Genomic DNA, 26,928 nt, shown 5'->3' with positions numbered 1-26,928 from the left:
GTCGTTGGAAATCTTCGTGTTATGTTGGATATATACGACCAGATCTACTAACTATATATTTGTAATGACGGGGTAGGGAGACAGACAGGTGAGCCCTAATCTACCCGCCACTCAGTCCCTGCCTACTTGCAACGACCCGTCCTAGGTGACGGGGTACAACTGGGCGACGGTCCCTACGCTCAGTAAGTGCACGACAGACAAACAGACAAGGGTACACAGAAGCTAGGGAAACGGGGCAGCTGCCCACGGAGACACCGTGAGCAACGAGAGTAGTGAACGAGGCGAGTCAAACCAGGAGTGCACGAGGTGCAAAACGCTGAGCAGGAGAGTGGTCAGTAAGCCAAGGTCAATAACAAGCAGAGGATCAGTAGTTCAAGCAGCAGCAGCAGAGCCAGGAAACAAGCAGAGCAGAATCACAGGCAAAGGAGGAACAGGAAAGGCAGGTATAAATAGACAGTGGGCGGGAGCTAGCTCCATCTGGCCAGGCTGTGATAGGCTCTCCCACTCCTAAGCCTGCCATCCTGAGTGGTGGAAGATGGAGTCAGTCTCACAGACATAGGAGCAGGTGCAGACTGATTACCCACGGGCGTCGACACAGAAGCTGTGTCTGGCAGATCCTTTACAATATTTTTTTTCAGGTGTTCTTCACCCTGTTGTCTGGTTTCTGGGCCACTCCATATATATTTTGGGCAGCCCAAAGGGCTGAGTGCAGAACGGGCGGTCACAGCCTGGGTTTCCGGAATATTGAACCCTGTTGGCGAGGAATTCGTGGGTTGAGATGGTCGCAAGTATTACAGGAAGCAGTTGCTATTTGTAGAGGTGTTTCATGCCCGGTTATTCTTGTTATTGATGCTGGGGAAATTATCTCAGTTTTTTGAGAATGGCCGAATTGATCACCCCGATGCGGGTCGACTTGGAACGCATACCTGGTTGTTTCTCAGAAATTATATTGGTATGGTCTGAGATCATTCCACGGGTTACATGGCAAGGTGTGCGCGATGCACAGGCAGTCGAGAGGACGCGGAGAACGGTTAACGCCCAGCTTTCTCGTTTTGTCCTCTCCCGTTCAGGTGTGGTGGTATGTCATCGACAGCTTGAGGGGGATAACCAGCGCCTCATGCGGCCAGATGGTGCCAACCATGATATTGGCCTTGATATTTTTTTTTTCACGTCTATAGGATCGTGTGAAGCAAGCTTTGCTTTTGCTGGATGTGGGTCGGAGCTCTATATATGATTTTACGGCCTCCTCCATGGCAGTCTGAGATGATGATGGTGGAGCTGAAGGCGGATCTAAGAGCCTGGTGGCAGGCATACCATTTTGGATCTCCTTGTTTACATTATGAGAAAGAATGGTTATGTGGAGATTCTATAAATTGGAGATTTCATAAAATCTGTGACCGACCACCGTCCATGAAAAGTTAAATATGTGTTATGTTGTTATTGTGGGAGCGAAAGGGCAACTCACATTATGGGTTTATGGTCTCTACAGTCTAGAGCTGAGAGGTGCTAAAAAGAGTATCTTTTACCCTGGAGCAGGGGTGTAACTAGGAAATACTGGGCCCCATAGTAAACTCTTGACTGGGCCCCCCCCCAGTTGCCACATGCAGCCCCCCTTATAGATAGTGCCCCCTGTAGATTGTTCTATACAGCCCCCCCCCCGTAGACATTGTCACACCCCACTTGTAGATAGCGCCCCCCACCTTCCCCTAGTAGATAGTGCCATACAGCCCCCCTGTAGATATCGGCATAAAGCCCCACCTGTATATAGCACTATACAGCTACCACTGTATATAGTGCCACACAGCCCCCCTAAGTAGATAGTGCCACAGCCCCCCCCCCCCCCTTGGTAGATAGTGCCACACACAGACCCCTGTAGATTGCGCCACACACAGCCCATGTAGATAGAGCCACAGCCCTCCCCCTTGTAAATAGTGCCATACAGCCCCCCCTAGTAGATAGTGCCAAACAGCCCCCCCTTATATATAGTGCCACAAAGCCCCCCAAGTAGTACAAGGCAATGGCGCATCCGAGAAAGTTGTATCAGCCAGGGGGATGTCAATCAAACATGGTGGGTTTGGAGGCAGGACTATGTGACTCTTCAGGATAGCGGCACCGCCCCATGACCCTTTAATGAGTAATTAGCATATAGTTTGCACCGTTTTAAAAGTTGATTTTTAAGATTTTGCTGTATTTGAAAAAAACATACATTTGGAAATATTGTTAGTTCATGTATTACCGCATGGTGGCGGTTCAAGTGGTTAAAACTACCAGACAGGTTCCCATTAAATATACAATGAACTGAAAAACAATTCCATCTGCCCTGCAATTTTGTTATTATAAATATATCCTATATAGTTACAGCTCCAGAACCAAGCTCTGACATATACGGCTCCGGAACCAAGCTCATACATATATACAGTACCACAGCCAAGCTCAGTACATATATACAGCACTAGAACCAAGCTCTGACATACATACAGTACCACAACCAAGCTCATACATATATACGGCACGAGAGCCAAGCTTAATACATATATACAGCACCAGAACAAACCTCAGTACATAAATACAGCACTAGACCCAAGCTCAATAAATATATACAATACCAGAAGCAAGGTCAGTACATATATACAATACCAGAACCAAGATCAGTACATAAATACAGCACCCGACAAAGCTCAGTACATAAATACAGCACCATAACCAAGCTCCGTACATTTATACATCCCCAGAACCAAGCTCAGTACATATTTACAGCACCAGAACCAATCTCAGTACATATTTACAGCACCAGTACCAAGCTCAGTACATGAATATAGCACCAGAACAAAGCTCAATACATAAATACAGCACCAGAACAAAGCTAATACATACATACATACAGTGCTAGAACAAATTTCAGTACTTAAATACAGCATTAGAACCAAGCACATACATATATACAGCCCCAGAACCAAGCTCAGTACTTATATACAACACCAGAACAAACACAGCTCAATTTAGTGCAACCCCTGCCGTATAGGTTTGTAGGGCATAAAACTACAGCCCCCAGCATGGCCCGAACAATGGTAAGGATATGCTGGGAGATGCTGTTTCACAAAAAAAAAAAAACATTCCACCCATCATCTCGCTGCAGATCATACAGTGACTACAGTACTGATTAGAGGCAGAATAAACATTTATATTAAGTGACTCACCGGTGACGTCTCAGATTCTAGTTCCCTTCTTCTCCCTCCGGTCCAGACCTCTATGATTCTCCCGGCCACAACCCATTTCTACAGTTTTCCGCTCAGATGTCTTCAGCATCTCACTTTTAAAACATTTCTGCACATATAAACGAAGATAAAATTCTCAACAACTCTAAATATAATAAAGCGCTATACACTGCACCTCTAACTATAATAGCACCATACACTGTGTCCGTGATTATAATAGTACCATACACTGTGTCGTACACACACTGTACCCCCTGTAGATAGTGCCCCCATAGCCCCCTGTAGATAGTGACACTCATAGAGCCTCTGCAGATAGTGCCCCACATACAGCCCTCTGTAGATAGTGCCCACATATGGACTCCAGAGCTGCAAGGCAATAGTGCTAACCACTGAGCTGCCCTACATATAGATTCCCCTATAGATAGTGCTCCACATATAGCCCACCTCTCAAGATAGTGCCTCACATATCGGCCACCGCTGTAGACAGTATCCTACATATAGACCTCCTTTAGATAGTGCTCCACAGGTAATCCACCCCTGTATATAATGTCCCACATACAGCCCACCCCTGTAGATAGTGCCCTACAAATAGCTCCCCCTATAGATAGTGCTCCACATATAGCCCACCTCTGTAGATAGAACCTCACATATAGCGCCCTCTGTATATATTGTCCCACACATAGTCAACCCCTGTAGACAGTGCTCTACATATAGCCCCCTTGTAGATAGTGACCCTCAGGTAACCCACCCCTGTATATCGTGTCCAACATATAGCCCACCCCTATAGATAGTGCCCTATAAAAAGCTCCCCCTATAGCTAGTGCTCCACATATAGCCCACCCCATATATAGTGTCCCACATATAGCCCACACATGTAGATAATGCCCTACATATAGCTCCCCCTGTATATTGTGCCCCACATCCCACATATAGACTCGCCCTTTAGATAGAGCCCCCACTGTAGATAATGCCACTCACAGATTTAGGTGAAAAAAAAGAATTTACATATTCACCCTGATCCCGTTCCCGCGCCATCCGATGGCAATGCAGATCTGCTCTCTTCTGAGCAAGTCTGCTGGAGCAGAACGACACAAGCGGCGCGTCGATGAAAGGCGCTGATTGGCGGGGCAAGTCAATCAGCGCCTTTCAAGCACGGAAGCGGCGCTAGCATCGTTGAAAAGCGCTGATTGGCGTGGCAAGTCATTTTGCCCCGCCAATCAGCGTCATTTTAAGGTGCTGAATAGTCGGACACGGAACGTGCCCGGCCATTCAGCGCTAATGCATATATTTGTACCTGCGTGTACCGGGGTTGGCTGTCGCTAGCATCGGGGCCCCCCTCTGGTGCTAGCGGCGCTACCGGGTATATGGGGGAGGCGTGTCGGCCTGCAGCACTGGCCCCCTCAAGCAGCGGGCCCTGTAGCAGCTGCTACGGTTGCTACAGCGGTAGTTACGCCACTGCCCTGGAGGATCCGGCACATCAGCGCATTACATATACAGCCCATTTACCTCTTTGAGAAGGGTGTAATGCTTCATTCCCCTGGGGTGATGTTGCAAGAGGAAATGTAACATTTGCTGACGGGTTTCCCCTCATATCACAGCTGATCACTAGGTGTCCCAGCACCCCTTTATCAGCTTATTTTTAAAGGATGTATATAATGCATGGTAGAAGTGATATCAACTGCCTAAAATATCCGTTATTATAAGCCCTACCTCTGACTGACAGTATTTCTATTAAACCACATGTAGGAATATTAAATTTTGGCAGACTACAGATGTCAGGAGAATTCCTCTATGCTGGTTTAACTTGAATCAGCAGGTCTGTATGTTTGCCATGTGAGCTATGTATATCTGTCCGTGCGGCTGGTTATTAAGCGATACTTATCCTCGCTGGTAATTTGTTATGTCACACATATTGTAGTACAAGTCTACATTCTCTAACTCCCCACACAGCAATTCATCCTGTGTACATTGTGCCTGCTAAGACAATCTGAATATGTTACATTTTTTCTATTCCATTTTAGTTACATCATCAATGAGATTTCCAGATGTACAATTTCTGCACTGGAGATTTATTTTGAAAATAATCACAAGTTAGCCTGAAGTCTAAAAACCGTCCTAATATTCTAACAGTCACAATAAGGGTATGTGCACACACACTAAGTACGTCCGTAATTGACGGACGTATTTCGGCCGCAAGTACCGGACCGAACACAGTGCAGGGAGCCGGGCTCCTAGCATCATAGTTATGTACGACGCTAGGAGTCCCTGCCTCTCTGCCGGACAACTGTCCCGTACTGTGATCATGTTTTCAGTACGTGACAGTTATCCTGCAGCGAGGCAGGGACTCCTAGCATCGTACATAACTATGATGCTAGGAGCCCGGCTTCCTGCACTGTGTTCGGTCCGGTACTTGCGGCCGAAATACGTCCGTCAATTACGGACGTAATTAGTGTGTGTGCACATACCCTAATACATATTTAATAGACATTAAAATAAAAAATGTGTTGCTTTATATCAGTGGATTTCAACCTGTGGCTCCCCAGCGGCTGCAAAACTGCCTGCGGCTGTCAGAGCATGGTGGGAGCTGTAGTTTTGAGAGCCATGGGATGAAAGCCATTGCTTTATATAAAAATTTAAAAAAAATATATGCAATAATTATCAATCACAGCGTTTTGATCAGCAGGTTGTGGACCCACTGGGCTACTCCACCGGTTTGACTTAGGGCCACCTCTAAGGGCATTATCTAAGTAACCTCCCCGGTCTTCATACTTTAACCCCTGTACGGGGATCTGGACTTCGCTGCGGGAAGACTACCAGGTCACTACCTCTTGAGGTGGTCTCAGTGTGAGTAGTGGCTGGCCCAGCAGACCATGATACAATGGTGTAGCACACCGAGGGGACAAGCACTGGCAGATGGTACCTTGGCAGATGGGTGCGCATCAGAAGACACAGTTCGTAATAGGCAGGAAGCCTCAGGCTCGTCTCAGGTAGTAGGATACAGACTGGCAGTAGACAGCGCGATGCAGGCTGATGGCAGGTAACAAGATACAAACTGGTAGCCGGTAGCAGGATGCAGACCGACAGTAAGTAACTGGATGCAGGCTGGTGGCGGATAGCTGGATACAGGCAGATAGCGGATTGCCGGATGCAGGCTGGAAGCGGATAGCTGGATACAGGCTGGTGGTAGCTGAAAATAGGCTTGTAGCGCATAGCCGGATGCAGGCTAGTAGCGGATAGCTGGACACAGGCTGATAACAGAGAGCAGGTGCGGACTGGAATCAGGATGCAAACAGGAACCTTTGCAGGACACAACTAGGTTGCTTCAAAGTTGCTGAGGCAGCAGGTGAACTGAGGAGGTGGCCTAAATAGCCCAGGAGCAAACAGGGATTAATTTGTGCAGCTTTGCAACGTGCGCTAGACCTTTAAGAGGCGGCCAGAGCGCGTGCGCGCATTAGGGACCATACTGCCGCGAGCAGGAGTAGATGAACCCAGAAGATGCCGATGGCCAGGCCGGACAGCAGTACCAGGCCGTCGGCGCGTATGGTACGAGACCCGCTGCCGGCGTTACGTGCAGGTTCTAACTCTTTTAATAGATGGCATTTGGCATTGTAGCATGCAATATTATAGAGGTATTCTCCTCTAGGGGAAAATATGGTGCCTCCCGGTAATATGGGTATGAGTTCCAGCAAGGACCATCTTGTTTAAAGGGACATTTCAGAGGCATAATGAATTATAATACCACAGGATATGCCATAAATGTCAGATAGATGCAGGTAACACCAATTGAAGTGAATGTTATGGAGGCAGCGTAGCACGTGAGCTACATTGTTTCCGTAACTGCCATTCACTTCTATGGGAGTTATGGAAACAGCATAGCACAGCGAGCTACGCTGTTTACGTAATTCCCGACCATATAATCAGGAAGTGGCCGGGAGGCAGCGGGAGCTGAGAAAGGTAGAACGGGGTTTAGGGGACCCCGTTCTAGAGATAGGTGCGGGTCCCAGAAGTGGGATTTGCTTCTATCTGACACTTATGAAGCACCTTATTCTCCTTCAATAAGAGGGTGTTCAGCAGTTGAGGAATATATTATGAGGTTCTGCAGCAGCTATATTATACATAATGCATCTCCTGTGGAGAGAGATGTGGACCCTCATGTCAGGCAATTATAGACTGACTTGAATCTTTCCCTTTCTTTTTGAAAAAGTTGTTCTGCAACAGCTGCGGTTTGTTTAATCCAATACTATGTAGACAGAATGTTGCAGCAGTCTTTCCATGTGCCACCAATGACAGTGCCATCCACAATGCCGCCAACTAACAAATGTAGCCGCCTTCTGCAGACCACAAAGTAAGACACCCCACCATTGTAGCAGTAAACTTTACTCGCATATTAGAACACATGAAAACAAATGGGAATGAAGAGTATTGTAACCTGTGCTGCCGGTGACAGGTCCCCTACAACTAAATTCATGATATACAACCTAAACAGAATGATGAAATAAATATTTTAAGAATACAGTTTATTACATCCACAAGTGTATAGAAATACATATAAATGTGTTTTATTGTGTGATATTACAGCAGCTTTACATATAAAAAGTGTGAATATTTCAGCGCATCTTTACGCCACACAGTGATGTTGGAGTCAGAACAGCTCAACTATTTGAAGCATTTGCAGTCAAACCAGATTAATGTAAAGCTTTTAAAATACTCGGAATAATCATATAAAACAAAAGAAATGCACAAACAATAAACCCATTAACTAGCCAGTTCTATATTTGACCCATTCATTAACCATTCTTTATGAATATGTCCTTACAACCTGTGTCATTTTTTGTTGTTGCCATTCCTTGTATATACAGTGCCCATAACCCTTCGCATAACCATATGAAAATGTTAACCAACAAAATAATATCTGCAATGGGATTTTGATGACAGGACTTGGACAAGGTTCTAATTTTCTACTTTCACTAAATAAAGTGTCCTCTTTGTAATTTCACGTTGTGACCTTTGGTAACTTCCATCCAAATTGTTCATACAAATGGCATAATATGTCAAAGGTATTCTGTGGTTTGAGTTATCTTGAGACATCTTGTTCCATATTGCATTCAATAAACAGATAGTTTAAAGTTCCCAGACTGGCATCTTGTGTCCAACATGTTTGCAGGAAAGAGTAACCAAATTATTCTTGATTCGGTCTTCAGGCCAAAACCAAGATCATGAGCAAGTTGTAGAGCTGATCAACACTGCAGTCCACACTGTCCCGCTAGTCAGTCTAAATAGGTCAATGGGTCTCAATAGGTGTTTTGGGGATGGACATGAAGTTCGGTTCGGATGAAACTGATCAGCTAGGATTGCCTGACTGTACCTAGCTTCAGAGGCCCATGTGTTCAGGATTTGGTTGATCATGCACTTTCTTCACAATAGAAAAACATTGAAAACTTTCGTATACTGCTAATATTTCTCTTTAGTCATCATAGTCCACTTTATTAACGATACGTGGTATTAAAAGAAAAAATATCAATAGATATATAATCGTGCTCTCTCGTGTTAAAGTTCTGGAGACTTCTACTTATGGGTTTTCTCTGTTTTGGTGTAGAAAAAGTCCTCTTCTCAGACAGGGGAACTGCTTCGCACACACTCTTCTACCACCCGGACACACTTTGGCTTGGAATGGACAATCATCTCTACAGCTGTTGGACAGAGGAAGTAGAGCAGAAAGTTAGTACTAAATCCATACAGGGTCAGTCATTTACTTAAAGGAGCTCTACCAGAACTCAAAACCAAAGCTTTAATGTACATTAAAGTGTGAAAAACATATTTAAAAGGGGTTGTCCAGGCTGGGGGATGTTATTTATACTGATGATCTATCCACAGGATAGGTCATCAGTATATGATTGGTGGGGGTCCAACACCCAGACCCCACACAGATCAGCTGTACCGGCTGCTTCCATGTGCATAAAGCTACACTGGCTCGGTGCCGGAAGCAGATAGCCACAACCACCGTATAACGGTCGTGATGCTGTACTGCAGCACTGCTCATATTTAAGTGAATAGTAGCAGAGTTGCAGTAACCCTGCACGGCCACTATGGAGCCATCTGCTTCCGGCACCGAACCTGCATATCGTCCGGCACATGGAGGCATTTGGTTCACCAAAGGTGCCATGCATCTGTCTCTCAACTCTTTTTAAAACTGTTACAGTAGGCGGACATTTTAAATAGAACTCTGTACATTTGACTTAGTAAATCTTCAATATGTTTTAAATGAAGGATCCCTAATAAATGGCAGCCAATCACATAGTCTTGGTTGGTTGCCATTGTCATAATGGACGTGGCATCACTACTACTCAGGACAGGCGGCTGGGGAAGTAATAAGCTGTAAGTATATTTGAATTTGTTTTATGTCCTGACATCTAGCACAGTAAAGGGGTGTCCAATAGCCACCTGGATCTTGGAAAACTCCTTTAAGGATCCTCTGAAAATGCAGATCCCTAATATTTAATAATTATTAGCCCAGGTACTTCCAAACCAGAGGTAGCATTCATGGACCACTAGCTTGAAGAGAAAAGCAATGCTTAAAAATGTATAGACTATATTATCAGTAGTTTAGGTTCCATGTATATGTTTATCATTCGTGATCCTCACCTGCAGTTTTCTGGGTGAAATATTTTCTTCTTTTCACAGCAGCTATCCAGACTTTCACTGCATTCATTACATGTACAGTTCTCTTTATTCAGCACTAGGTTTCCGGGGCATTTGAGCTTGCAGACACATTCACAACTCTCTTCAAACTCCATGTGTGCGCCACATAAGGCCAACTCTGAGCCAAAAGCAATGTATAATATATTAATATCTATATTCAATAGCTAAAGATATAAAAGTTGGTCACATCACAGACAAAAAACTTAATTAAAGGGTTATTCCCAACTCAGAAATGTATGGCATATCCACAGGATCCACGTATCTGAAAAACGGTGGTCATGTAATATATGGGAAAATGCATCCCATAATTTAAAGGCTAAACTGCACACTTATTGTTATTGTATTTCAGGCCCCTCGTGGCATTGTAAATGTGTCATACTTGATGTGTGTTGATTCTACTATGTTGTGTTGTTGCTGTCTTCTTTATTACTCCATTAGTTGGCACTTGTGCAGTGGTGAAATCGGTAACTGTCTGGTAATGCATGGGAGAAGATATGCTATTACATGCTATGATATTCTACATTAGAGAAAAGGGTGGTTGATCCGGCCATATCGTATACATATTGCATCCTGCTGCGTTTATTGACAGTTTTTCATACGTTAAGGCAAGATGTTTGGCTTGTTCACATCTATATTTGCCAGGAGACCATTTAACCCCTTCCAATCGCAGGCACTTTTGGACTAAATGACAGAGCCCCATTTTCAAAATCTGACGTGTCACTTTATGTGGTAATAACTTTGGTATGCTTTCACCTAACCAAGCGATTCTGAGATTGTTTTCTCATAAGAAATTGTACTTTATGTCAGGGGTAAAATTTGGTTGATAAATTCATTGCTTATTTGTGCAAAACACCAACATTTTGAGAAAAATTGCAAATGTTTGTCTTTTTCTAAATGTGAATGTATCTGCTTGTAAGACAGATAGTAATACCACACAAAATAGTTTCTAGTTTACATTTCCCATATGTCTACTTTATGTTGGCATCATTTTATGAACATCATTTTATTTTTCTAGGACGTTACAAGGCTTAGAACATTTTCAAGAACATTTCAAAAGCCTATTTCTATAGGATCCAGTTTAGTTCTGAAGTAGCTTTGAGGGGCCTATATTTTGGGAAACCCCCATAAATCACCCCATTTTAAAAACTGCACCCCTCAAAGTATTCAAAACAGCATTTAGAAAGTTCCTTAACCCCTTAGGCATTTCACAGGAATTGAAGATACGTGAAGGCAAAATTTACAAATTTCATTTTTTTTTTGCAGAAATTCAATTTGAATCAATTTTTTCTGTAACACAGAAGGTTTAACCTGAGAAACGCAACTCAATATTTATTGCCCAGATTCTGCAGTTTCTAGAAATATCCCACATGTGGCCCTAGTGTGATAAAGGACTGAAGCACAGGCATCAGAAGCAAAGGAGCACTTAGTGGATTTTGCGGCTTTCTTTTTATTAAATTATATTTTAGGCACCATGTCAGGTTAGAAGAGGTCTTGTGGTGCCAAAACAATGGAAACACCTCAATATTAGACCCCATTTTGAAAACTACACCAATCAAGGAATTTATCTAGGGGTGTAGTGAGCATTTTGACCCCACAGGTGTTCCATAGGTTTTATTCGAATCGGGCAGTGAAAATAAAAAATTTTTTTTTTTTTTCCACTAAGATATTTCTTTAGCTCAAAATGCTTCATTTTCTCATCAAATAAAGGAGAAAAAGCACTCCAACATCTGTAAAGAAACTTCTCCAGAGTACGGAAATACCCGATATATGCTAATAAACTGCTGTATAAATACACTTCAGGGCTCAGAAGGGAAGGCGCGCCATTTGGCTTTTGGAGCACAGATTTTGCTGGATTGGTTTCTTGACACCGTGTCGCTTTTGCAAAGCCCCTAAGCTGCCAGTACAGTAGAAACTCCCCAAAAGTGACTCCATTTGGCAAACTACACCCATTGTGGAATTCATCTAGTGGTGTAGTGAGCATTTTGACTGATAGATTTTATTAGAAATGGGCAGTGAAAATGAAATATTTTTTTTCCAATAAGACAGTTCAAACGTTTTAATTTTACCAACAAATAAAGGAGAAAAAGATTTGTAAAGCAACTTCTTCAGAGTAGGGAAATACCCCATATGTGGTAGGAGCACCATTTGGCATTTGAAGCGCAGATTTTGTTGGATTGATTCCTGGGTGCCATGTTGCATTTACAGAGCCCCTGAGGTACCAGAACAATAAAAACCCCCTGTGACTCCACTTGGTAAACTACACCCCTTGAGGAATTAATCTAGGTGTGAAGTGAGCATTTTGTCCCCACAGGTTTTTGCTGAATTTATTAGCATTGGGATGTGAAAATAAAAAAAATATAATTTTTTTCCAGTAAGATGTAGTTCTAGCTCCAAATTTTGCATTTTCACAAGAACTATAGGAGAAAATCACCTCAACGTTTGTAAAGCATTTTCTCCCGAGTACAGCAATACCCAATATGCGATCGCAAACTGCTGTTTGGACACACGGCAGGACTCAGAAGGGAAGAAGCGTCATTTGAATTTTTGATCACATATTTTGCTGAATTGGTTTCTAGGCATGTCGCATGTGCAAAGCTTCCTGCAGTACTAGTAGAGTAGAAATTCCTCAATGAGACCCCATGAAGGAATTAAATTAGGGTTGTAGTGAATATTTTGAGCCCACAAGTGTTTTATAGATTTTATTAGAATTGGGCCATGAAAATTTTAATCTTTATTTTTTCTAATAATATATCTGTTAAGGATCTGCCAGGCACAGCTTCTGTATCCACGCCCATAGGTAATCAGTCTGCACCTGCTTCTATGTCTGTGAGACTGACTCCATCTTCCACCACTCAGGATGGCAGGCTTAGGAGTGGGAGAGCCTATCACAGCCTGGCCAGACGGAGCTAGCTCCCGCCCTCTGTCTATTTATACCTGCCTTTCCTGTTCCTCCTTGCTTGTGAATCTTCTCTGTTGGTTTCCTGGCCCTGCTGCAGCTTCTTGAACTACTTGTCCCTGCTTCGTATTGACCCTGGCTTACTGACTACTCTTCTGCTCTGCGTTTGGTACCTCGTACACTCCTGGTTTGACTCGGCTTGTTCACTACTCTCCTGCTCTGCGTTTGGCACCTCGTACTCTCCTGGTTTGACTCGGCTCGTTTACTACTCTTGTTGCTCACGGTGTTGGTGTGGGCAAATGCCCCGTTTCCCTTTGTTCTGTGTTTCCTTGTCTGGTTGTCTGTCGTGCACTTACTGAGTGTAGGGACCGTCGCCCAGTTGTACCCCGTCGCCTAGAGCGGGTCGTTGCAAGTAGGCAGGGACTGAGTGGCGGGTAGATTAGGGCTCACTTGTCCGTTTCCCTATCCCTGTCATTACAATATCGTTTTAGCTCAACAATTTTAATTTTTACAAGGAATACAGGAGAAAAGACACCCCAAAATTTGTCACGCAATTTCAGCAAGGCTCTAAAGTGAAGCAGCGCCATTTCGTTTTTGGAGTGGAGATTTTACAAGATTTGTTTTCTGACACCGTGTTGAATTGGGCAGTGGAAACCCTCAAAAATTACCCCATTTTGGAAACGACATCTCTCAAGGCATTTATCTAGAAGTGTAGTGAGCATTTTGACCCCACAAGTGTTTTGCAAAAATTAGTACACAATAGATGTTGCAGATTGAAAATTGCCATTTCCACAGATAGGCCATTTCAGTGTCCAATGTGTTGTACCCAGCTTGTTCCAATGGAGACACACACCCCACAAACTGTTAAACGGGTTCTCCAGAATACAGTAATACCCCATATGTGGTCATAAATTGCTGTTTGGGCACACTGCCAGGCTCAGAAGAACAGCCATTTTGCTTTTGGAGCACAGATTTTGCTTGGTAGTAGTATTGCTTGGGATTTTACGGGTATTTCAGTTTATAATGTGGGGGCATATGTAATCTGTGCGGAGTACATTTGGGTATATGTAAGCTGGGTGGAGTACATCAGGGTATATGTAAGCTGGACAGAGTACATCAGGGTATATGTAAGCTGGGTGGAGTACATCAGGGCATAATAGGATGATTTAATAATGGGGTGAATGAATAATAAAATTAATAATCCATGGATTGGTGTGGTACGCTTTGAACCATACGGGTTTTTAGGGTATTATACAAAACTGCACTCCAGTACTGCCTAATCTTTGACTTCTTCACTAGCCCCATAAGCAGCATGAAGCCCTAAAGTGTCCTCATCTCCGCTGCATCCTCAGGGTCCACCTGTGGGGTCTAGCAAAAGATGATGTGGGGTTTTTAGTGAAAAACCACTGGACCTAAAAAAGTTAGTCTGGGCCGTTATTCAGCATCATTTTGCAGCATTGCGTTTTGAGAGTCATAACGTTTTTTTTTCCCGTTGACAGAGCTGTGTGAGGGCTTATATTTGTGGAAAGAGCTGTCATTTTTATTGGTTTCATTTTAGCGTACATACGATTTTTTTGTTTATCACTATTTATTTCATTTTTTCGGAGACGAGGAAACCAAAAAACAGCAATTCTAGCATGGTTTGTTTTTTCTTTTTTACAGTGTTCGCCGTCCAGTATAAACAACATGTTAACTTTATTCTGTGGGTCAATACGATTACAGTGACACCAAATTGATATGTTTTTTTTTTTACGTTTTACTACTTTCCCACAATAAAAATACTCTTTTCTACAAAAATCATGTTTTAGTGTCGCAATATACTGACAGCAATAACTTTTTTTTTTATCAGTTTATATCGCTGTGGGAGGGCTTGTTTTTTGTGTGTCGAACTGTAAACTTTTTGATCACTTTTTATTACATTTTTTTTGAGGCAAGATGACCAAAAAAAGAAATGCTGCCATAGTTTCTTATTACATTTTTGTACGGTGTTCACCGCGCGTTAAAAGTAATGTGATATTTTTATAGTTCAGGCCGTCCCGAATGCGGCGATACCTATTATGTATAGTTTTTTTTTTTGTTTTTTTTTTAACAAATTATAAAGAACTTGATCAGGGAAACAGGGGGATTATTGTTTTTATTAGTTCAAACTTTCTATTTATTTATTTTTCTTAAACATTTTTTCACTTTTTTTTACATTTACCTGGGGGCTTGGAGATCTGATCTTCTGATCCCCGGTACAATACACTGCACTAGGTATGTAGCGCAGTGTATTGTAACTGTAATTCCTCATCTGACAGGAAAGAAGGGGAGGAAGCCTCCAGCTCACCTTGTATATGGACTTGTAAATTGTTGTCACCGCGCACGGGTCCTCGTGTCGGCACACGAACAGACAGTTGCAAAATGGGAAGGAGAAGTTGGATCCAGCGCTGTGAGGGGTTAAAAGGAAACTATTTCCAGCTGTGAACACAAGCCATGAATAAGGACGCAGAAGGCGTTCGAAACGCATAGGCTACCTACCTCATTGAAACCTCTCTGCACTCCAGGACATCTTCATTTTTCTTCTTTGATCCTGTTTTAAATTGACTTCATTAAAAATTGGAAATATTTTCTTTTAACCCCTCACAGCGCTGGATCCAACTTCTCCTTCCCATTTTGCAATCCTCATCTGACAGTTAGCCTATTAGGTCTTGCCTTGGGCAGGACCTAATAGGCTTCCGTACCTGGCCGACGAGTAAGCCATTGCTAGGCTTCCTGGTTGCCATAGCAACCATCGGCAACCGCAATCTCTTGCGGGGGTGGTTCCGGTGGGGTACGGAGGAAGCTCCCTCCCTCTGTCAACCACTTAGATGCGGCAGTAGCTATTGACTGCCACATTTAAGGGGTTAAACGGGGTGATCGGTGGTTACTGCAATCGCCGCCATTGAAGCATAATGTCAGCTGTATATTACAGCTGACAGCCGCTGAAGATGAAGCGAGCACAGCTCCTGTGCCCACTTCATCTACAGCACGTGACTGTACGCCCCATTTCGGGAATGTATTGTTAATCAGCACGTACAGTCACGTCCATCTGCGGGAAGGGGTTAAAGAAGGCTGCATTTTCCATTTTGTAACAGGGTGATGGTGGACGCATGAGTGTGATCACGGTTGGGGACGGCGCTTAGAGTATAAAATAGCGGTTAGCCTGCCAAGTAGTGTCCAGTGTTGGGACGAAATCGTCAGCACTTGAGCTCTGTGTACTATACAGGGGAGGTGTTGCTGCAAGCAGGAGAAAGTGGTAAAAGCTGCTGTGGAGGTAGAGAAAGAGAGAGAAAGACCGACTGCTTTCGAGCTTGAACTAAGGAGCATGACTTGGACTGGCGAGGACCATTTTAGTCAGTATCCATCGTTGGGCTTGGGGTGGTGACAGATCCTGAAGAGCGAGGAGGGGTGGTGTATGAGGCCCCACTGTACGGATAATTTGACTGGGCAATAAAGGGTAGGTAATAGAGATGTAATACAAGACAGTAAGCGGTGTACCGGCAGTAGCCAGCAGTAGTGCAAGTCTAAGGAGAGCGAGTCGGTCCATGTGGAGGCTTATAGGTCCAATTTACAAAGCAGCTTCGTTTCATCTTCCTCCGCGAAATCCCTGTGGGGTATTTACAACTATATTGCCCCACCCCTCCACTACCTTACAGTCACTCAACCCCATGTCCCCCCTTGTGAGGCGACATCCAGATGGAGAAAGAATGGAGAGGTGGCCGCGTATGGGATATACCCGTCTAGATGCGGTGGTCGCCTCACCGTGCAGGACTAAGATCAGGTGTCCCCCGTTCTGAAGATAGGTGCGTCTCCCAAAACTGGGACCTGCATCCATATCCCCTGGATATGCCAAAAACACCTGAGTTGGGAATACCCTTTCAAGTTATGAATTCATAACTAAGTGTTGCCATGTCCCATGTCTCTACACCGTCTGACAATATTCGATCAGTGCTCACAGCGACTTATAGCACAATTTAAAGATTGTAGTCTACCATAAAGTGATATTTTCACAGCATTGCTCTACACCATATTCCTGTGCAAAAGTATTGTCTCCTTTCTGTGTCCGTTATGTTCTATATGATATCTGGAACCGGAGTAAAGGCATAGCAAAGTTATTTAGTACCTAAATTATTTAAGGAGCAAAGCTATCCAGCTCCGCATCAAGACAAACCCTGTCCATATGTCGTATTAGGGTATATGGATGTCATAAAGAGGTTCTACACCAAAAACGGCATGGGTAAATCTAGCCTGAAATTTTTTTAAGATCTTACAAAGAATTAGAAAATAATTTAATGAAGGTAATTAAAAAATGAACAAATTCATATTTAGCAATATATTATCAAAACTGTAATGGACAACCAGACAGAAAATAATGTACATCTGTAGAAACATACATGTCTACTGTATCAGCTGGTGAGAACAGTACCTTCCCTTCTTCTGATAAGTGGGGTATCCTTTTCAAATACACACTCACACTTTGTACTGTTCCACTGGAAACCAGGAGGACAATATATATTTTCTTGAAAACAACTGGAAAAAAAAAATTAATATGAGGAATGGACAATATGTTGGTTGGACATTTGTCCAGTTTAATTTATTTACAAACCAGCATTATAACAGGGGGCAATGAACAAGGCTGAGATATTACCACCCTGATAGTACTCCTTATGGTCATACCACTGAATTGCAATAGATTCCTTTACGATGTGGACGTGAATAAGCAGATGTGAGCATCTATAATACACAAAAGCCCCAATGCAAAATCTGGAATAACACCCCTCTAACTTCACATACAGTTTATAGTAATGGTATCCCCTTATGTGGCAGAGGAACCAGTGAGCAACTCAGACACCAAATCCCAGATGCAACTGAAACCTCTGTAGAGGAATAATTCTTACAGTTATGTTAGAGAACCCAGATAATGCATGCAATGATATCCCACCATAAACCCAGCGATGTCACAGTACAGAAATAATAAACAAAATGACGTGATAATACAGCTATATATATTATGGTGATGTCACAGGAATAATAAAGATAGTGATGCCATAGCACAGAGGTGATGACCAAAGTGATATAACAACAGAGGAATGATAGTGACCATGATGTCACAGTGCAAGGATAAAGTAATGTCACAGGTCATGGATAATAAGCACTGTAAAATCAAAGAAAAGTATAGCAGTGATGTCACAGTACAAGAATAATGCATGCAGTGATGTCATCGTACAGAAATAATGCATGCAGTGATGTTACAGTATAGGAATAATGCACCCAGTGATGTTGCAGACAGAGAAGGCTCCAGGTTTACGGGGGATTTTCGGCAATAGAATCACTGAGCCTCTTATAGCTCAACTTCTTTTCAATCCACCCAGTATATTATAGATCATTCATGTCGCCAGTGATGTTTTTGTTACTGTTTTTCCAGCTTTCTGTGCATTTTATTTTTTAACTCCTTAACGACCGCCCACCGTCTTTTGACAGGCAGTGCATGTGCTAAGTCTACAGCGACGTCTTTTGGTGTCGTTGTAGATTAGGCTGATGAGCGCTCCTGTGAGAGCTGTAACGAACAGTTCTTGAACTTAGAGGAGCCTGCTGAATACAGCTGGGGTCGGAAAACATTCGGACCCCAGCTGTTTAACCCTTTGATTGCCGCAGTCCGCGACCGCGGCAAGATCAAAGGTAACTCCCCGCTTTGATCTCGTCATCGGAAACCCGGTGACGTGATCAAATACCGGGGAATCCCTCTGCAGTCAGCGCTGGGGACCTAGAAAGGACCCCAGGGCTGTCTGTTCAGTGAGCCTGCTGTTCGGGCACACTATGTGCTGCCCTAACAGCAGCCTGTGTCATAGCGACAGAGTATGATGTATTAGCATACAGGAATATGCTAATACAGTACAAGTAAAAAATAAAGCTATAAATAAATTTATCCCTTAATGGGATTTAAAAAAAAAGTAACAAAAAAAAGAAATTAAATAAAAATATGAAGTCCGAAAAAAAGTCTTTATTTTGCATAAAATATATTTTATTGCTCCTACACTAAATAAAACCAAAAACCTACACATATTAGGTATCTAAACGACCGTAATAACCGGAAGAATTAATCACACGGGTTATTTAGTGTGAAACAAGATAAAAAATAAACAAGAAAAACTATGCTGAGTATCGCTTTTTCTTATATTCACACCATAAAAATATTTTTTTTCTATCCCCAAACTATGAAAAAAAATAATACCATTTCTCCCGCATAAAACATATGGCCACGTCAATGAAAAAATAAAAAAGTTATGGCTGCTGAAATGCAGAGAGGTAAAAACTGAAAAATTTAGCTGGTCATTAATACCCTTTCAGGCCCGGTCATTAAGAGGTTTAATGGCATCAATATATTTTTGTCATTTCTACCAAAGAATATAATCCTTATACTGATGCAAATGTAGGTGCTGTTGTTTAGATAGCTAGAAGAGTTATTTTGTTTTCCCCTTCCTACATTCATAGACATCGCAGCTATTACTTTTTTTAAATTTTTCATCAACATAGCTGTATGAGGTCTTGTCTCTTACAAACCGAGCTGTAGTTCTTTAAGATGACATTTTGACCTATACATAAGGAAGCGTATTATTTTATAATTCACTGTGTTGTATGGTTTGTTACAGATACGAGGATACCAAATATGTTCAAGTTATGTATCGTTTAGTGGAGTTTATTTAATAATGTGTATTTAAAAAACATTTGCTTATTGTCATTGTTTTTACACCATTTTCAAGTAACTACTGGGAAAAAAATTCAACCTTTTCAATTTTTTTTTCTACTTAGAATGTACAGGCATCAGTAGCGGATTAAGTAGACCATAGGCCATGGGCTGTTCCACAAACTTGGGCCCCCCTTCCCCACCGCCATGTCTATAGTGAACACCACGTTTTTGTGTGAGTATTGACAAATGGTTGTTACGATTCCCCTTGTCAAAGGGCTGTGTCCCTACATAGTGACAGTCTCCAACCATCGCTGACATTATAACACTGTGTAGGGACACATCCTCCTGACAATGGGAATGGGTTGCGTTATTGTTCTTTTCTGCTTATAATTTTTGCTATACATGGATTTAAGGTCTTCTAAAATATCATATCTGACTCTCGATGTTATTAAAGACATGACAATCAGTATCTATACTCCTAAAATATTTACCTAACACTGAATTCATATATATCAAATACATGAACATAATAAGACTCTGTTATATATATTTCTTTTAAGCTTAGTTACAAGCAACGGTTTCCAAATGAATTAAATAAGATAAAATACTCCTTCCGTTTGGAGATCTGATTTATTATTTATTTATTCATGTATACAACAGGTGCACCACATTTTTATGAACGCAGATTATAAATCCCCAAAAATATAATGATACAATAACCAAATAATAAAACTCGCACTCATGTACAGGAATGTGCCGTATCAGTAGAAAAATAAATATCAGTAAAATCAAGTGATATACTAACTTGCTCTAGATGTCGGACAATGGATTGGTCTAACACGCTATATCGCCACGATCTGTAGTCCATGATTAATTGATCGGTCTACTTAAATACACAAATCTGATAGGTACTTTTCCCAAATAACCAACATTTTGTAACTCTGTTATACATTTACACGAATAAACTTTTTTCCTTCAATTCTTTTTTTAACATTTTCATTCTTCTCCATGTTAATGTTTCTAACTGTTTGATATTATACCGTGTTATGTTTCTCATGTATGTACGAGTATCATTATGGCTGTGTGTTTCAGTTTTCCCCTCCCTATATGTTCATATTAATATCCAATTTCGATTCAACTAAATTAATATAGAATTATTACGTGCAAAATAAATACATAATGATATCATGTTTAATCCACGTAATCCCATCTTACCTATTCGCTCTTTGTTAGCCACTCCTTATTTGCTGAACCTTTCCAATCACTGGTATTTGCATAGCGGCCTTAACAGCTGATTTTCGAGCATATAATGGAGTCTCAAACACCCTCTGGGGACTGCAATAGTTTAGAAGGTCTGGGTCTGTATTTATTCTATGATCTAGTCTGGGTTCCAAATTTATTAGTCTGAGTTAAAGGGGTTGTCCGGGCACATCGATAGGTCATCAGTATAAAAACCGGTCTGTGCCCAGACAACCCCTTTAATGTATGATCCTGGGCCTTGGTGTATAAATTTGTGTGTTTCTATAGAGGCTGGAAATGGCTGCAGAAGCGATTCAAGAGAAGTCACCATAACGGTCTGCGTCAGATGGAGAAGAAAAGAAAACTACTCCCATCATTATCTTTCTTGCCATGACTAAGAACAGAACCCAGATCAGACACCCCTAAACAAATACAGACCCCCAGAACAAGCACCCTAAATAAATACAGACCTCAGACAGGACCCCTAAATTCAGACCCCAGACCCGACCCTCTACACTAATAATGACCCCAGACCTGACTCCCTTAATACAGACCCAAGACCAGACCCCCTAAACTAATACAGACCCCTTAATAAAGACCCATAAACTAATACAGACCCTAGACCAGGCCCCCTAAATACAGAGCCCATAAACTAATACAGACCCCTAAATACAGACCCCCTAAATACAGATCCCAGACCTCAAATTAATACAGACATCCTAAATACAGACCCCTGACCTGACCCCCTACACTAATAATGACCACAGACTTGACTCCCTTAAGTAATACAGACCCCAGACCAGAATCCCTCATCTAATACACATCCCAGACCAGACCCCCAAATACAGACCCCTTAGTAAAGACCCCTAAACTAATACAGGCCCTAGAACAGGCCCCCTAAATAGACCCCACAAACTAATACAGACCCCAGACGTCAAACTAATACAGACCCCTAAATACAGACCCCTTAAACTAAAACAGACCCCTAAATATACAGACCCTAAACCCCTTAAACTGATACAGACCTCAGACCACCTAAATACAGACCCCAGACCCCTTAAACTAATACAGACATCAAATTTCCTAAATACACACCAAACCCCCTAAATACAGTCCCCAAACCAGACCCCCTAAATACAGTCCCCACACCAGACCCCCTAAATACAGACCCCTTAAACAAATCCATCCCCTTATACTTACATAGCAGCTCACCTCAGTCTTCTCTGTGGAGTCTTGCTGCTGCTCATGGAGCTGCGGTCATGTGACCAGCAGGTCTCTAAACAGTAGTAAGAACTTCAGAGATGAGGCCTTATGTCTAAAGGTCCTTTTGCAGGACATATACAATGCCGTTTTGTTGTGGTTTTTGCCGCGATTCGCAGCAAAATCACGGCAAAACTACATTATACTTTGGGTGGCCATGGGCCCCCCGGAATCCTCGGGCGGCCACCCAAAATGCCCTATGATGATCCGCCATTGATAGGCTATATTATGACTGTGAAGGAGAATACTATTGAGGTACAGTATTTAGACAGAGAAAATCCTCTCATGGACGACAGTGCAGCCTGTGGCTCACCATTAATGTTTCTGCCTGCCATACAGCAGGTGTTTAATTCCAAACCTGGCAGAGACCTGGTGGAAAAGGGTAAAAAAAAATATTCAATTTAGAGAGGGATCCTCAGAGAATGAAAGTAGGGCCCTTCTTTCAACATCCTGTGTTGGAGGAGAATCTACATGTGAGGTAAGAGATTACTGCCCGGCCCTGGATGCAGAACAGTCATAATGTAACAGAACAGGTGTAATAGTGATGTCCAAGCTAAAGTCCACAGTGATATAAAACCTGCAGCTTCTGGGTTCCAATTCAAATCCATAACAAGGACCTCACCTGCCTTGTTCCATTCAAAATACTGGTGTCGTCTTATTTGGCAGAGTGGCATTTGTGGCCCTCAGACACAAGTGGCTGGGTGCTCCTGCTACCTGCTACACCCAGTTTACATCTTTTTATTAAAATATATTTTAAATATCACCATCTTGTAATTTGTAATACTTTCTAAAATTTTGTAAAGTTGTCCACGTCTCCCGGTCACTTTTCAATTTAGCCGTGATGGTTAGTGATGTTGAACATGACAACCAGTGTCGGACTGGAGTACAATGGGCCCGCCAGAGGAAATAATTCTTGGTTCCCACCCGTCAGCTATATAGATCTAATGCAACCACTCGTAATTGTGTAGTAAAACGTGTGTAGTAAACCAAAGACCAATATTACCACTACCTAGTGACCATATAGTGGTAGACACCAGTCCTACACAAACGCTCTGCAGACCATATACAGTGAAGGAAATAAGTATTTGATCCCTTGCTGATTTTGTAAGTTTGCCCACTGTCAAAGTCATGAACAGTCTAGAATTTTTAGGCTAGGTTAATTTTACCAGTGAGAGATAGATTATAGAAAGAAAAAAAAAAAAGAAAATCACATAGTCAATTACATATATTTATTTGCATTGTGCACAGAGAAATAAGTATTTGATCCCCTACCAACCATTAAGAGTTCAGCCTCCTCCAGACCAGTTACACGCTCCAAATCAACTTGGTGCCTGCATTAAAGACAGCTGTCTTAAATGGTCACCTGTATAAAAGACTCCTGTCCACAGACTCAATTAATCAGTCTGACTCTAACCTCTACAACATGGGCAAGACCAAAGAGCTTTCTAAGGATGTCAGGGACAAGATCATAGACCTGCACAAGGCTGGAATGGGCTACAAAACCATAAGTAAGACGCTGGGTGAGAAGGAGACAACTGTTGGTGCAATAGTAAGAAAATGGAAGACATACAAAATGACTGTCAATCGACATCGATCTGGGGCTCCATGCAAAATCTCACCTCGTGGGGTATCCTTGATCCTGAGGAAGGTGAGAGCTCAGCCGAAAACTACACGGGGGGAACTTGTTAATGATCTCAAGGCAGCTGGGACCACAGTCACCAAGAAAACCATTGGTAACACATTACGCCGTAATGGATTAAAATCCTGCAGTGCCCGCAAGGTCCCCCTGCTCAAGAAGGCACATGTATAGGCCCGTCTGAAGTTTGCAAATGAACATCTGGATGATTCTGAGAGTGATTGGGAGAAGGTGCTGTGGTCAGATGAGACTAAAATTGAGCTCTTTGGCATTAACTCAACTCGCCATGTTTGGAGGAAGAGAAATGTTGCCTATGACCCAAAGAACACCGTCCCCACTGTCAAGCATGGAGGTGCAAACATTATGTTTTGGGGGTGTTTCTCTGCTAAGGGCACAGGACTACTTCACCGCATCAATGGGAGAATGGATGGAGCCATGTACCGTCAAATCCTGAGTGACAACCTCCTTCCCTCCACCAGGACATTAAAAATGGCTCGTGGCTGGGTCTTCCAGCACGACAATGACCCGAAACATTCAGCCAAGGCAACAAAGAAGTGGCTCAAAAAGAAGCACATTAAGGTCATGGAGTGGCCTAGCCAGTCTCCAGACCTTAATCCCATCGAAAACTTATGGAGGGAGCTGAAGATCCGAGTTGCCAAGCGACAGCCTCGAAATCTTAATGATTTACAGATGATCTGCAAAGAGGAGTCTAACATGTGTGCAAACCTCATCATCAACTACAAAAAACGTCTGACTGCTGTGCTTGCCAACAAGGGTTTTGCCACCAAGTATTAAGTCTTGTTTGCCAAAGGGATCAAATACTTATTTCTCTGTGCACAATGCAAATAAATATATATAATTTTGACTATGTGATTTTCTTATTTTTTTTTTTTAGATAATCTATCTCTCACTAACCTAGCCTAAAAATTCTAGACTGTTCATGTCTTTGACAGTGGGCAAACTTACAAAATCAGCAAGGGATCAAATACTTATTTCCTTCACTGTAACTTGAAGGAGTTTTCCCATCTTAGACAATTATGGCATAACCACAGGAAATGCCCAAAATGTCTGATATATGCAGATTCCAGCTCTGGGACCCGCACCTATATTTAGAACTGGCCGCAGAATCCAGCTCTCTCTATTCTGTTCAATAGGAGTTATGGAAACAAGAGCAGCTCGGCTGTTTCCATAACAACCATACTAAAAAAATAGATTAATTTTTTTGGGCATTTCCTGTGGACATGCGATAAATGTCTAATATGGGAAAACTTTTTTAATACAATACAAAGAAATTCAGTGACTCACCGGTGACGTCTTCTCAATTTGGAGTTGCTCACTTCTCCTTTTCTTCTTCATCCAGCCCAGATTGCCCTGACACATTCTCCCGACTATGAATCGCCTCTGCAGAATTTGCAACACAAACATCTTTGGCTTCTCGCTTTTCTAGCACCTCCCCACCCCCTATAAAAACCTCAGCATTTATGTCCCAGATGGAAATAATGCCCCCTCGGTGCCACACAACATAATAGTACCCCCCTTTAGGCCCCACACAGTAATAATGCGACACACAGTGCCCTCTGGTAGATAGTGTCACACACAGCCCCCACTGGTAGATGGTGCCAAAAACAGCCCCCTCTGGTAGATAGTGCCACACACAGCCGCCTCTGGTAGATAGTGCCACACACAGCCGCCTTTTGTAGATAGTGCCACACAGCCCCTTCTTGCAGATAGTGCCACACAGCCTCCCCTCTTGTAGATAGTGCCACACAGCCCCCACTGTAGATAGTGCCACACAGCCCCCACTGTAGATAGTGCCACACAGCCCCCACTGTAGATAGTGCCACACAGCCCCCACTATAAACAGTGCCACTCAGCCCCCACTGTAGACAGTGCCACACAGCCCCCCCTGTAGACAGTGCCACCAATTCCCCCCTGTAGACAGTGCTACTCAGTCCCCCCTTCTACACAGTACCACACAGACCCCTTGTACATAGTGCTACACAGCCCCCCACTGTATATAGTGCCACGAAGTCCCCAACTGTAGACAGTGTCACACAGTCCACCTGTAGACAGTGCCCACAGTCCCCCCTTGTACGTCGTTCTACACACCCTCCCACTGTATATAGAGCCACACAGCCCCCCCTGTATATAGTGCCACACAGCCCCCCGTAGACAGTGCAACTCAGCCACCCCTTGTACATAGTGCTAAACAGCCCCCCTCTTGTAGATAGTGCCACACAGCCCAAATGTATATAGTGCCACACAGCCCCACACTGTAGATTGTGCCACACAGCTCCCCACTGTAGATAGTGCCACACAGCCCCCACTGTAGATAGTGCCACACAGCCCCCAGTGTAGACAGTGCAACACAGCCCCCACTGTAGACTGTGCCACTCAGTCCCCCCTTGTACATAGTACCACACAGACCCCCCCCTTGTATATAGTGCTACACAGCCCTCCACTGTATAGTGCCACACAGCCCCCTCCAACTGTAGACAGTGCCACACAGCCCCCCGTGTAGAGAGTGCCACTCAGTCCCCTGTAGGCAGTGCCACTCAGCCCCCCTGTAGACAGTGCTAAACAGCCTCCCACTGTATATAGTGCCACACAGCCCCACAAACACCGAAAAAATTGTACTTACCTAGCCCCGTTCCCACGACGGACAGAGCTGCTCCACAGCGTCAAGATGCCGAGACGGGACCCTTGCATAGGCCAGCGTGATGCAATGATGTCATCACGCCGGCCTGTGCAGGGATTCTTCCTAGCACCATATAGGCTGCAGGCCTAAAGTGGCCTGTAGCCTATAGTATTCAATTGTATCTGCGTCCTGAGGATGCAGATACAGATGAATGTTGCAGTCGCTAGCACCAGGGCCCCCGTTGCTAGTGACGCCACCGGGCATGAGTGGGCCTGTGCCGCCAGGAGTAAGCAGCGGGGCAGAGAGAATATGTCTCTCTGCTCCGCTGTCAGATAAAAGACGTTCGCTGCCTGAGCACACCAGAGGATCCTCCGGTGGGCCAGTCCGACGCTGATGACAACCAAGGTCATTGTTGGTCAACTCAACAGATTGTGGGGGCATCACATTCAGTCAAGGCTGGGTCAAAGGGTAGGCACACATACATATATGACTGTTTTACACAGATATATTTGTGGCCAGCATTTTTTGCATATATTTTATAAAGCTAAGAAAAAGGTTTCGAAGAAAAAAAAAACTTCCAAAACAGATTATCTGGCAAAATACATATGGAGGGAACACGGACTATAGGCATATACAAAA

The 26,928-nt window shown here is 43.2% G+C and overlaps 1 protein-coding gene across 1 annotated transcript in view; it reads right to left on the bottom strand.

The window, feature by feature from the left end:
* Positions 1-7,718: 7,718 nt before the first annotated feature.
* Positions 7,719-26,928, bottom strand: part of VEGFD (vascular endothelial growth factor D) — a 56,967-nt gene continuing 37,757 nt past the window's right edge. The window contains exons 5-7 of the mRNA XM_075850887.1: positions 17,255-17,358; positions 9,858-10,032; positions 7,719-8,905 (exon numbers count right to left, since the gene is read on the bottom strand). Coding sequence (XP_075707002.1) covers positions 8,785-8,905; positions 9,858-10,032; positions 17,255-17,358 — 400 coding nt within the window. The 3' untranslated portion in view covers positions 7,719-8,784. The remainder of the gene's footprint in view (positions 8,906-9,857; positions 10,033-17,254; positions 17,359-26,928) is intronic.

Source organism: Rhinoderma darwinii, chromosome 2 (assembly GCF_050947455.1).
Source record: "Rhinoderma darwinii isolate aRhiDar2 chromosome 2, aRhiDar2.hap1, whole genome shotgun sequence".
In the NCBI taxonomy this organism is placed as follows: domain Eukaryota; kingdom Metazoa; phylum Chordata; class Amphibia; order Anura; family Rhinodermatidae; genus Rhinoderma; species Rhinoderma darwinii.
Note: the sequence above shows the minus strand (reverse complement) of the source record. Positions and strands in the feature narration are given on the sequence as shown.